This window comes from Drosophila miranda, chromosome 4, assembly GCF_003369915.1.
Source record: "Drosophila miranda strain MSH22 chromosome 4, D.miranda_PacBio2.1, whole genome shotgun sequence".
Lineage (NCBI taxonomy): Eukaryota > Metazoa > Arthropoda > Insecta > Diptera > Drosophilidae > Drosophila > Drosophila miranda.
Genome location: NC_046677.1, coordinates 23,316,097 through 23,330,095, shown reverse-complemented (window position 1 = coordinate 23,330,095; position 13,999 = coordinate 23,316,097). Strand labels below are relative to the sequence as shown.

General features: G+C 44.4%; 1 protein-coding gene across 3 annotated transcripts; it reads left to right on the top strand.

Annotated features, from left to right (window-relative positions):
* The first annotated feature begins 1,281 nt into the window (after positions 1–1,281).
* LOC108162818 (protein timeless) lies at positions 1,282–13,076 on the top strand. 3 transcript variants are annotated; one of them, XM_033393744.1, is made up of 14 exons: positions 1,285–1,415; positions 1,837–2,062; positions 4,047–4,271; positions 4,333–5,923; positions 5,993–6,134; positions 6,205–6,710; positions 6,779–6,977; positions 7,051–7,178; positions 7,239–7,392; positions 7,461–7,613; positions 7,683–8,034; positions 8,316–8,604; positions 8,670–8,771; positions 12,050–13,076. In XM_033393744.1, the coding sequence occupies exons 3-14, from the start codon at positions 4,175–4,177 to the stop codon at positions 12,468–12,470; spliced, it is 4,134 nt and encodes a 1,377-aa protein (XP_033249635.1). In that variant the 5' UTR covers positions 1,285–1,415; positions 1,837–2,062; positions 4,047–4,174; the 3' UTR covers positions 12,471–13,076. The 3 variants fall into 3 exon arrangements, with proteins under 3 accessions (XP_033249637.1, XP_033249635.1, XP_033249636.1); XM_033393745.1 differs by having other exon boundaries at positions 4,029–4,271; XM_033393746.1 differs by lacking the exons at positions 8,316–8,604; positions 8,670–8,771; positions 12,050–13,076 and having other exon boundaries at positions 1,282–1,415; positions 7,683–8,274.
* Positions 13,077–13,999: the final 923 nt, after the last annotated feature.

The window sequence follows — 13,999 nt, the reverse complement described above, 5'->3', positions numbered from 1 at the left end:
GAAATTGGAGAACCCCAAGGTGTGATGCATAGCGCCGACAGCAGAAGCGCGCCGCGCCGCCCCATTCCCATTCCATTGATCCCCACAGTTCATTTACAGCCGCGAATTGTTGACGACGCGTCGCTTTCTGGGGCTCTTGCGCCGTAGAGCAAAGTCCGAGGTATTCAACCCACTCTGTCGCAGTGCGTAGACCTCCTCCCTCCTCCTCGTGCTCGTGCTCGTGTTTAAGAACCAACTGTTGACTTCCTGCCAGAGGGTTAGGCAACAGAAGTCAGCAGTCGGGCAATCATCATTCAGCAACGTCATAATCATTCAGCCACAGCCGAACGGCGAACACCCTGCCTGTCGCACATGCCTATGGATATGTGAAGCGAGTCGTGTCTAATCGACTCCCCATTGTGTCGAAAGGCTAAGGGAAAAGCGTTTAAAGCTAAGCGGGTAAAGCAATGTCTTTACACTGAGAGAAAGTGTCTTTAATGGAGCTACAATTGAGGAATTCTAATAGCCTTAAAGATTGGTTGTTAAAATTGAATAAGAGCAAAGATCTTAAATTAATATGGAATAAGAGATCTCTTTTGGGTTAAACGATAATTTTTTATTCGAAATAAAAGATTAACATTTAGATAATATCGTAAATCATGAATCGTGAAATGTATTGTATTAAATAATTTAAACATATAGTTAACTATGAGAAGGCGCTTTCGTGGACACCCTTAATAATTGTATACTGAATGCTGCAATCATGAGATAATACTCACGAAAGTATACACTATTATATCTACATTCAATTTTCATAAATTTAGATAATTTTTCGTTACCACTTTAAGATTAAATTATTGATCCAATAACGTGAGATTTTCGCCAGTGTATATGAATTTGTTGCTGGCATAGCTGTGTTGCTGCCTTGCTATTCATGGTTATCGAACATTCTCATCCACTAGACAAACAAACGTGCCGCACGTTGTCGCTACACGTGAGTGGGGGCACTGTCTCACTTAGTCAGAGCGAGAGGGCCAAGGCAGAGCTGTTCGCTGCTCTCACGAATGCGGCACACGGTATCCGAACGAGACATGAACCGGGGGGCCGGCGACAACTTGTGGCTCTGGGGGGTGGCTTCGGCTTTTGGCATCTCATGCGGCTGCAATGTGAATAACGAATATTGGGTGTTCGTGTGGGTGTATCTGCCGTGTTCGGGTGTTCGGCTGTTCATCGAGTGCTTCGGCGTTGCAGCGCTGCGACTGCAGCAGAAGGCACGCAGAATATAAGTAGCATACAACTCTCAGAGTTCCTTCAAAGCGGTTCGATTCGCGCAACAGCAAACATACTCCCAGTAATATATAATTAAAAATATTCCTAATATTTCACAAAGTTCTTGAGATATTGTATCTATTATATTAATTGGGGTTTCCCTAATAGTAAGTTTCACATAATAAATCATAAAAGTTTGTCAAACATTATTCCAAAAAGTAAAATCATTTTTAATGCATTCGGAAAATGCATAGCAGAAGTATTTATTTTTATTATTTTTTTTTTAAAGTGTGTGCATGTATTCGTGTTTTGGTATTAGTGCAAGTGAATGACTATATCTCTGTCCCTTTCTTTTACAAAGATAGCAATTGAAAAAAGTGGATTTTAGCTCGCACGAGTATTATAGGTAGTTGGTGGATTTTAGATAAGACAGACTTTAAAAAGAACATGCCCAGAAAGAAAACTATAATTAGTGAGAATGTGCAGAAGATCGAGACCTCAGAATGGGATATATGATATAAAATAAAACATATAACAGCCATATAGAAAATCTAATCGAAATATCAATTATTTACAAACTATTTTCAGAGCTATATAGCACATCAGAATTTTCAGACTAATAAGTGTGATTTTTACGGCACCAAAAAGTACACACAAAAAAAAACAATATTAGAACCAGATAAACCCAACCAAGTGCATGGAAAAGCTCAACGAAATCATCTACCAGACATATTTCGCAGAATTCAAATCACTCTCAAACCACGGTGGAAAACCAGACATATACCCAGACAGAGGCAGAAGAGAATATAATCCGGTAAGAGACATAGAGAACACGAGCATTAAGAGCAATAGGGCGGGCGGGGATTCACGACCTATCACAGCTGGCAATCACGTAGGCCCCTTCGGAAAAGCACAGAAAAGCTGAGGGAAAAAAGCTTGAATTATCGCCAGATTTGAATAAGAAATAATTTATAACTTAATATATACATATATTGGTATGATATTGAATATTATCAAAGGGTTTTTTATGTACAGACATGTTCCATATTCTTTCACATTATTTCCAAGAAAAAACTGGAAAATTCCCAATAAAATTCTGTCCCAATGGCTTATGTAAGTTGCAGCCGTTGAACTGCCTGCAATTGACAGAATTGGAGGCCTGGCCTTCAATTGTTGGGCTGTCAAAAGAAGTTCCATAAACATCAAACAAATTGGGGGAATTACCTTGCCTGTCGCTCTGGTTTGCTGTACCACAAAGATTCTGGGGCGGACACCATCCATCCATCCATATTTCCCTGGGTTCTAGGCATCTTTCTTCCCTCAGCCTCATTTGATTTTCAAAATATTTGTTTATTTATCTTGGCTTTCCATTTAAAATGCAAAATACGAGCTAGGTCATTCGTGGAATTGCTTGAATGAAATTCTTTTTCTCAGTCAGTCAGAAATTCAGTCATGAAGCCAATGCGCATATCATTTGCAGTTTTTCTTGTTCTTGGCTTCGCTACGAGTTTTATGTAAGTTTCATTCTATGATTTCATAACCAATCGACGGAAATGGTATTGGGGTTGCACGGAGTTCTCTATAGAGATTGATGGACGAATAAGATGTGTGTAAAAATTGGCGATTTTGTTGAATTTATAACTAATAGTTTAAAGGCTCTAGAGATATTCAAAAGTCAAGAATTTTACCTTTAAATTCCATTTAAATTTGAAATGTTCCCCTTCACAGGCCTTGGCTTCTCTTAATTATAAATCTATTACCTTTAATTTTTAATTTTGTTCTAACAGAAGGGGATTATTTGCTTCATCTCCCTTCAACGGATTTTCAAATGCGTGCCATTTAACGTGCTCGCCTAAAAGCTTGCCACACAATAGCCATGCCCCAGCGCCCTAGCCAGTGCCCTGCCTCTCAAAGCTTTGCTTCAAATATAGCGTTGCCTATTAGCCAGGGAAATCGACTGTACCATCAGAACAAAGCAAAACAAAAACAATTCAAAGTCACTTAAGAGGAAGCCATAAGAACGGGGGCCCCAGGAGCTGTGTGAAATTTTCCTGCTGCCAATTCCTGCGCTAAAAATACCTCAATGGGGGGTCTCGACAGCGTCTCAATTGTTTTCTGTCTCTTCTGGCAGCTGCCACAGCCATACCCACTGCCACTGTGGCCCCTACCTCACACCAGAAAACGGTTTATACAATCAATTTGAATCTCTGTGTGAGTCACATGCGGTGACATGCCTCTCCCCTCGAAGCTTTTCTCTGGTTATGTGTGCATCGCCACCTTCATGCTCAGCCTCCGACTTCGTCTTTGACTGCGACTGGGTGAAGGTTGGCTTCGGGAATTTTCCAGCTGGGAAAAGTGTTGTTTCTGGGAATTTTCTTTAGCCGATGTGCCTCTCGGCTATCCAGCATGACGGGTGGCAACTGGGTAGCACGCACCTGGGCACGTGTATGGGATTCTTATTACGCATCATATGAGAATCCTGCAACGACACGACTGCTGCCAGAGCTGCACATTGCATGTTGCGAGCATTCGATGGTCACATGCAGTCAACTCTTGGGGGGCTTGGGGATTTGGTTTCAGCTGCTGAAGAGGAGCTTGACCTTCTGGTTTTATAATTAAACGCCAGTCCAGCTACTTATTCGACTTTGTTGTGTGGGAACATTTCCTGAATGAATCGATATGAATTGGTTATGTTTCAATTGTAATTGATCATAATTAGCATCTGCATTTATGATTTTAGCAGAGTATCAGAGTTCTTAAAGTTACATTAACAAATTCAGTTTCCTACCTAATTGCAGTTACAAAGGACCCCAAAAGGACCATCTTGCATGCTCAAGAACGACAATGAGCACTGGAATTATACAGGATCAGCTCAAGATTAAACACGACTACAATTTTATATAGACATAAAAGAAAAAAAAAGATTATGGATTGGTTACTAACGGCGCCACAATTGCACAGCGCATTCGCTTCGCTGGGTTCCCTGGAGGGTGACACCTACGTTGTCAGTCCGAATGCATTGTGTAAGTAAGCGAAGCGCCATGCCTCTGAACGATTTCAATAAGACGGATATTCCCCCTTTAGCCATTCTAGAGGAGATTAACCACAAGCTCACGTATGAGGACCAAACGCTGCGCACCTTTCGCCGGGCCATCTGCTTTGGCCAGAATGTACGATCCGATTTGATACCATTGCTGGAGAATGCCAAGGATGATGCGGTGCTGGAGTCGGTTATCCGGATACTGGTTAATCTCACAGTGCCGGTGGAGTGTCTGTTCTCCGTGGATGTGATGTACCGCACCGATGTGGGTCGTCACACCATCTTCGAGCTGAACAAGCTGCTGTACACCAGCAAGGAGGCATTCACCGAGGCGAAGAGCACCAAGAGCGTGGTGGAGTACATGAAGCACATCCTGGAGTCTGATCCCAAGCTGTCGCCACAGAAGTGTGACCAGATCAACAACTGTCTGCTGCTGCTGCGCAACATCCTTCACATACCGGAAACGCACGGGATTTGTGTGATGCCGATGATGCAGTCCAACAATCTGCATGGCATCACCATGCAGAACACCATTCTCTGGAATCTATTCATCCAGAGCATCGACAAGCTGCTCATCTACCTGATGACCTGTCCGCAGCGCTCCTTCTGGGGCGTCACCATGGTGCAGTTGATCGCGCTGATCTACAAGGACCAGCACGTGAGCACTCTGCAGCAGCTGCTCGATCTCTGGTTCGAGGCATCGCTTTCGGAGAGCTCCGAGGACAATGAGAGCAACACGACACCCCCGAAGCAGGGCAGCGGCGAGTCCAGTCCCATGCTGACCTCGGATCCCACTGGATCGGATTCCTCGGACAATGGCAGCCAGGGACGCGGTATGAGCATCAGCATGAGCCTGAACATGAGCATGAGCATGAGCATGAACGTCAGCATGAGCAGTCTCTGTGGCAAGAAGGAGACCCCCGAAGAACGGCAGCTGGCCTTATGGGAGGGCACCGAAGCCACTCTCCAGGAGGTGAGCCGCAAGGGTCAGGAGTATCAGGATGCTATCGATGCCAAAGAGCGCATGGCATCTGCTAGGATGGATGATGATGAGGATTATGAGGACTCCGATTTTATACATCTGCAGCTCCACCAAGCCATGCAGGCCGAGGAGGAGGACGAGGAGTGTGACAACGAGGTGGCGGCCGCGTCCTCGGAACCCTTGAATCTTAAAACACAACCAGCTGACAATGTCAACGACACTACCACAACCACGAGCCTATCGAGCAGTATCATGCCGTTCAGGTCACCCCTGCCCGTCGGCAGTCGGCCATCATACTCGCATGCTCCGCCGCAACACCAGAGCTATGCGGCCTATGTGGCAGCCATCAAACTGAGCCAGAAGTCCCCACATGCCGGCAAACTGCAGCTGACGAAAGGCAAATGCTGTCCCCAGAAACGAGAGTGTTCCTCGACCCAGTCGGAGCTCTCGGACTGCGGCTATGCCACGCAGGTGGAGAACCAGGAGTCTGTATCCACCTCCAGCAACGATGATGACATGCCGCAGGGCAAGCCGTTGCACCAGAAGCCGCCATGCAACACAAAGCTCAGGAATAAGCAGCGTCCAATTCTGCCGCCCCTGGACAAGAAGGAGCTGCGGCGCAAGAAGCTAGTGAAGCGCAGTAAGAGTAGTCTGTGAGTATTCAAAAGAACTTTTGGGGGTTACGGAGAGTGTATAATCTAAGGTTTTTACACCCAATCCAGCATCAACATGAAGGGCCTCGTGCAGCATATACCCACGGACGATGATATTGCCAATCTACTCAAGGAGTTCACCGTCGACTTTCTCCTCAAGGGCTACAATTATTTGGTGGAAGACCTGCATGCCCAGTTGCTCACAAATACAGTAAGTGGAAACAAAGCCAAGCCCTAATCCATGCCAAAAACATACACTAATCCTCCAATATGTTCAACAGCTACCCATTGACACGTCGCACTTTTTCTGGCTGGTCACGTACTTCCTGAAGTTTGCAGCACAACTGGAGCTGGACATGGAGCACATTGACACGGTACTCACCTACGATGTCCTCAGTTACCTCACCTACGAGGGTGTCATGCAGTGCGAGCAATTGGAGCAGTGTGCAAGGCAACGGGACAGTGACCTGAAGCCCCATCTCCGACGCATGCATCTCCTGGTGACGGCCATCAGGGAGTTCCTTCAGGCCATCGAGGCATACAATAAGGTTTCGCACCTCTCGGACGATGATCGCGATCATCTGAGACAATTGCACATACAAATAGCGGACACGTCCGATCTGCATTGTCTGTTTGTGCTGCTGCTGCGACGCTTCAACCCCACCATTTATTCGAAGCAGTATCTGCAGGATCTGGTCGTGACCAATCACATACTCCTACTCATTCTGGACAATCGACCACAGCTGGATGGCAAAAAGACCGAAAATCTAACACAGCACGTTGCACAGTATGTTTGGAGACTTTCTTTACTTTTCCTGGAGAGACACTTAATAAACGGGTTTTCCATCTATATAGGTTCGCCACTTTGGAGGTAATGCATTACTATGGCATCCTACTGGAGGACTTTACCAGCAATGGAGAGTTTGTCAACGATTGCATCTTCACCATGATGCATCATGTAGGTGGAGATCTGAAACAGATTGGTGTCTTATTTCAACCGATCATTCTGAAGACATATTCACGCATTTGGGAGATGGAATTCACTTTGTGTGATGTGAGTTGTTATTGAACATCGAACCCCTTGAAAGAAAGTGTTTACTTATTGAGTAATTAATTACCATCCATAGGACTGGTCTGATCTTATCGAATATGTCATCAACAAGTTTATGAACACACCACCCAAAACACCCATGACTATACCCACAACATCGCTGACAGCCATGACCAAAGAGCATAATCTGGAGCATGCCAAATGGTAGGGTTTAGAATGAGACTTTTCTTAAAGATTATCTTACTAATCATTGCTCTTTTTTAGCTCTTGGAATGCCGATGAGATGGATACACTATACTGGTATTTTGTACAGAGCAGGAGCACCAACGATGTGGTCGGCAAAATTGTCCGACTCTTTAGCAACAATGGCAATAAAGAAAAATCTCGCATTTCAATCATCCAGCAGCTGCTGCAACAGGTAAAAAAAACCCCCACAAAGAATAAAATAAATAATGTCTTCATGAACGATTTCTTAATTTCTTAAAGGATATCATTACCCTTCTGGAGTACGATGACCTGATGAGGTACGAGGATGCTGAATATCAGAGAACGCTGTTGAACACCCCTACATCGGTGACCACCGAATCGGGAATTGAGATGAAGGATGGTGGCTTTGGCAGGCCATCAGGTGATATACAGGTACATTCGCGATTCTGCCCTAAAATTGTGTTTTACCTAATGCCCATCTTCCTACATTCCACATTATAGATTCTTCTGGATCTAATCATCAAAGATCAAAAGGGCCAGCACTTGGAATGGGTGCAAAAGGTGCTCTTAGAATGCTGCTACATCAAATTGAACCTCAAGTCAGGCAGACAGATGCGACACATTATGGAACCAGTGGCCTATCACTACATCCTCCTGCACAAGTCCATCCCGGTGGTGCAGTGGAACAACGATCAGTCGGCCGCGATGATGTATCAGCCATTCGTTCTGCTCCTGCATAAGCTGGGCATCCAGCTGCCAGTAGATGCGGGCTCGATCTTTGCTCGGATACCAGACTACTGGTCCCCGGCGCAGATGTACGGGATGGCCAAGAAGCTGGGACCCGTAAATAAACGTGAGTTTCAGTCCCACAGATCCCACTTCCCGCCTCCATCCAAAACGTCCTACATTTTACTCAAATGTTGTTGAGGTGATTGTATAGACCGTGTTATCAAATATATTTTGCTCATGCTCCAAAACTTTGATCATGGGAATCCGCCTGAGACCGCCTCCAGTCTCCCCACCTGCCCACCTGCCCCCCTACCTGTCTCACTCTCTCATTGTGTCTCTGTGGTTTGTGTGTGTATCTCGATATGCTCTGTGCCTCTCTCCTTTCTCGCCATCTCGATCTTATAGAAGCCCTCAAGTTCGATGCCACCGAATTGGAAGAAGCAGCCGCAGCCGCTGCGGCCAGTGCGGCGGCCAGTGCTGCATCCATGCGATCCCATCACAACAGAGGACCCCGCAATTCCCTCAGCTCGCAGAGCAGCCTGGAGGTAGATATGGGCGATACAGACGGTGAATTACCCCTCATTCCCGAAGTGGATGCAGCTGTGGAGAAGGCCCATGCCATGGACTGCAGCTCTAGCTCGAACAATGAGTTCTTTGCTGTGCCCAAGGTCAAGACAGCCAATACAATGATGAGGTAAGCAGCATCTCGAAAAATATCCCTTAACTTTTACTTAATTCACTTTATTTTTCTTTTTTCAGATATACACCCGATACGACGCCCCCAGTTCCCAATTGGCTGCAGTTGGTCATGCGAAGCAAACGGAATCCACGCCCGGCTCCCATTGGAGAGATCAATGATTGGTGAGTACATATGGGGCACCCATAACCCCACCTAACTTAAACACAAAACAATTCTGGAAAATCTTCAGATTTATGGCACACGGCAGCTGCTCTAAGGCTCTCCAAACATATTGTTAACATGAGCCGCATGCTCTCTCTCTCTCGGTGTCTGTCTCTGGCCAAAGCTGAAAATTTATGAACTTTAAGCCCCGTTTGGGGTCTGGTCTCCTAAATCAGTTCGTACATTTACTTTCGTGTGTTGACAGTTGTTGTCGCCAGTTGCGCACTAAATGTCAGCTCTGTTTTGGCCATTGTCTGGCTCTTAGAACACCCCCGTTCCCTTCCCCTCCCTCCCCCTCCCTCACCTGATCTGGCCAGCCATCTATCTAGATATACATATAGTATGTGGTCATATGTATTTACCTCATCCGCTTTGGTAGACCCCACACGATCACCCGCTGCTCCTGCCACGGCTGCTGCTGCTGCTCATGTTGAACAGCATTTTGCATTTGGTTTTATGACTTTTTGTGTATGGCATTTTGTTGTTACACCAAACTTTTAGATTGCCGATAAATAGCCGGACATACCGATTATAGGATAAAGATGGAAGGGATATTGGGTCTAGTGTGGAATATGCCTGGAGGAACCCCAAGAAAAGGGCGGCGGAACAGAAGTTCAAGACGTTATAGTTCCGTAATCGAATTCATGAAAGGGATAATGGATCGAATGCAATGCACTAAAATTTACTTCAACATTCATCCATTTAGTACAAACCGAACTTTAATTTCATCGTTTTCCGATACAAATCCATTAGAAAGATCCCTTACCTATAGAAATGAAAGTGACTTTTTTCACAAAGCATGAATACATGAAATCCTATCGGAAATATATATAATATATATATAAATATATATAATATCTTTCATATTAGTGATTACTTCATTAAAAAGTATCTCAAAGTCCTACCTAACCATCCCTCTGTTTGCTTATCCATGGGTATTCCTAATCTCTGGACTTCCTAACATCTGGAACCACTCAACGTAGTCCGTGTTTCTGTAAGAATCATTTACACCTCGGACAAGCTCTGTGGTGTCTGGGGCGCAGGCACAAAAAACATAGCCGGAGAACAGCTATCCAACAATCTATCCAATGCTATCCATGAGATACATGGGCCTGACCTCTGTCAGCGCACCCAACAGCGGCAGCAGCAGCAGCAACATGAAATGAAGTCATCGCGATTAGCACGCGCAGTCACAGGCCCAGACCCAGTCACAGTTATGGCTATAGCTATAGCTGTTGTATCTGATAGATACCACATATAGAGTCGGTTGTAGCTCGCACTCTACATGCATAAATTGTCCGTATGATAATCTCCCGAGCTGCTGCTGTTGCAGCTGCTCGAACTCCAAACGAGTGGAGTGGAGTGTAAATCAATCAATTCATTAAGCTTATAGGGCACTTAACTTTAATAATCTGAACGAATAATCGACCGAAAATTGTCGGTACCCATTGTTGGTGCACTAATTAGAAATCTGAGCTTAGCCAGAGTTAGCCGCCATTAATCAGACACGGAGAACATCGAGAACACCGATCCGAAAAAAACAATTGTTGTCTGAAATTGACATTTAGCGGAGGTTACACTCTCATCTCTGACGATTGCATTTGAATCCTTAGAAGAGGCAACAGCCGGTTTCGGTTCCTCGACCCCATGAGAATTACGAATTACGAACAATCTGAACCAGTTTAAGACTAAAATTTACATTTTTTTTGTGTGTTTGTCTCTGGGTCTTGGGTTCTGCGTTCTGGGAAATATTTTTGCTGATATTTTAGTGCATTCTGTGCCTTAGACACAGACGCAGCCTCTTTTGCCATTGTCAAACGAGTTTCTTTGGTAACTGCTTTTTATATGGAAAGTAAAAGTCAAATGTTATGCGATCCCCGATCCCCAACTACGGTCAGAGGCCTCCACAGGGAGTCCCGCAATGGCAGGCAGTGCAGTGCAGTGCGTGAGTCCCCCAGTTGATATGGGAAATGAGGGCAAACAAGTTCTTTTTATTAGCTCAGCAAACTATAAAAAAACCACTTGACTGGAAAGCTGACTCAATAGTTTGGTTAGATCATGGGCTTTATTGGGAGAATGAGCAAAACATGAATGGCATCGGCCAGGAGTGAAAGTGATTCTTGGAATACCCTAGAATATCCAGCATCTTTATTTATAGAGATATTTAAATCTCTATATGTTGGGAAAAATGCTTGAAATTAGTCTTTGCCCCTCTGCCTGGATTATGTGCGTTACAAGCTACACTCCCCTTGATGCCGTAGATTCCCTTAGAAGAGCAAAAGTGTCTCAATCAAACACTCCATATATGTAATTGCACAACTCTTTTTTCAAAAGCTTAGGCAAATTAACACGCAAGTGGGCACGAGGCAGCTCCACTATTTTTGGTTGTTGTTTCTGCCTGTTACCCTGGGGGCGTGGGCGTTGACAAAAGGCAATTTTCCAAAGTAATTTACTTTGACGCCTGGCGAAAATTGAATTTGACATTTTTCTCATTTTTTGTTGCATGCTCTTTGCTGTTTTTTCTTCGTTTGTTATTTGTTGTTCAACCCACAAGGAAGCCAAAGTGCAGTACCCCGTGGGCTGTGTATTGGACTCTCCAAAGTGTCTGTCAGTCGGTGGCAACACCAAAAGTAGCAGTAGCATGGGGCAGAAGACTACTTGCGAGCCATGTTTCGCTTTGGTTTTCCCAGCTTGACTCCCAGGTTCTCGACCTTCTTTTGGATTTTAGCCACCGATTTTGGGTTTGGCTTTGGCTGCGACTTTGGTTTAGCTTGGTCTGGTGAATATTGCTAACATTTTGCATTATTGCCATGGTCGCTGTTGCTGTTTGCTGCTGTTGTGGCAGCTACAAAGTAATAAGTGCAACATGGACACCTATTGCTCTCTGGCAGAGAGTGGAGTGTTTTGTGCTGTGGATTGCTGTGTGGAGTGGCACTGCAGCTCCATCAATCAGTCTCATAAATCAGTTTAATTATTAAATAAACAAGTTCCAAAAACAAAAAACTTCAGCACTCCAGCACTCCACAGAGTCTCGCTGAGTCACTGGAGTCGAGACACCAATCGGGGGGATGTGGACTGCTACTTGAAGCTGAAAGTGTGAGAATATATGGTATGGAGTACCAAAGGGTTAATTGAGCAACGATCTGTGATGGCTTTTGGGGGAAACATACGAGTATGAACCAATTTCCAATTGCACTCCCCCACTAACCGACTTAACTTTTCTTCTATCCATTTGCAGTATTTCGAGTACAGCAATCATAAAAGGCGATGACGAGTGCAAAAGTAGCAGGTCCCTGTGTTCCACTATGTATCAGACAGGACAGACGATGGCAATGACGCCAATACCACCCATGAATGCCATTCATCCGTTGAATACCATGAGCATTATGCCGCGATTGCACAGCATCATGGGACCGCATAACGAGAACAGCAGCAGCTCTGGCTGCGGCGGTACTGTGTACTCCCAGGCAATGGGCGTACTGATGACCACCGCTGCGGTGGGGGCCATAATGCGTGGCGATGTGGAGGAGGATGCTGCAATAAAGTCATCGTTCGAGAAACTGGAGGTCAAGGGCACGCATTTTGCCCGGGCCAGACATTTGGAGGAGGAATATAGCGCCATGGTGGCGGATGCCTTCAAGAACGAGATCTTCAAGTGAGTTCCACAACGAAAGCGAGCCGAAACCGATAGCCGAAAACCGAAACAGAACCCCTTCTCCAATCAACGGTACGAGTAAGAGTGGAGCCGAGCCGGGCCCAGGAGTTCGCGATCAGCTAATTGACAATTGGACAGATTGCGCAAAAATGCCAGGCCCGGGCCAGTGACAGAATGTCCGCCTGTCGGGACTGTCGGACTGCCTGGACTGTCAATACTTAAATGTCTGGGATGCCAGACTGCATATCTGCACAGTGTCTCACATAAATTTATGGCAACCAATTATTCAATTTCAGCCATTTGCAACCGAAAATGGGAGGCAACTCCAAAAAGATTTATCTAAGCACTTTTATTTCTTAAGATTTCTTTTTCAAGATATCGTTGGAACTTTTTTTGGATGCAAATTATGCTTAGATTTTGGGCTGGGTTTTGTTTTTTTTTTGTTCGTTTGGGGTCTTGTGAAGATTGTTTCTCATGATGTTCTCATGATTATTGCAGCGACAATGGTTCGGTGGCTTCCGATCTGACGCGAATGTATGTGAGCGATGAGGATGAGAAACACGAGTTCCGTGTGTATCCCGTACATACTATGATTGAAAGCGAGAGCAAAATCTCGTGGAAAGGAGAGAAAAAAAGGAAGGAAGGGGAAGGGACAGTAGAGAAGAGAATTGAGTGTATAATGAACTGTACCTAAAAAACAAACAAAAAAATAATTTGATAACACAACATACTCGTTACAGAAGATATTTACAGACAGTAAGCAAGAAGTTTGTCGAAACAACACAAAAAAAAAAAATGGAAACATAAATACCTGAACAATCAGCTATGCAAAGTATAAAATATACCTGAACAATCAGATGTGACGCAAAAGTGCATAATGAATGAATAGTCAAAGAAATGGTGAAGGCCCAATGATTCTTTTACAGCATAAATTATATTTAATCTAAGTTTTAACAATTAGTTTTTAGTTCCGCGTTGTATTCCGTAAACGTACATACCTATATACCGTATATACCTATATAAATGGGCAATGTTCCTGGTTGAATAGTTCAAATATACACCACAGAGAAATCTATTTACAAACAAAAATCTAAATATTATCGTGTAGTATCGCACCCCATGCAAACGTTCATATATCATATATATCACATAGTATATACTATTGTAACCAACATGAAAATTATTGTAACCATGTGTAGATTTTAACCATCATAAATTATATACTTATAGATGTGGTTCTACTAATAAAGCTTTTTATGTAGTAAAAGCTGCAAATCTCTGTCTTCGCCTCTGACTGCGGTCTCGAACACGGAATCTAACTCCAAATCCCAAGCCAAATGTGAATAATGTGCAGCAAATTGGCGGAGCCAAAAGATAAACGAGCTGTGGCCAAAGCGAATTAAGGTCATTGGTTGACTTTGCGCTAAGGATTGTGTGGATTGTGTGGAGGTTGGGCCGAGGCGAGGAGACTCCACGCATGGAGCTCACAAAAACGGTAGCAGACACAGAAACAGAACAACAAAAATTAAAAAA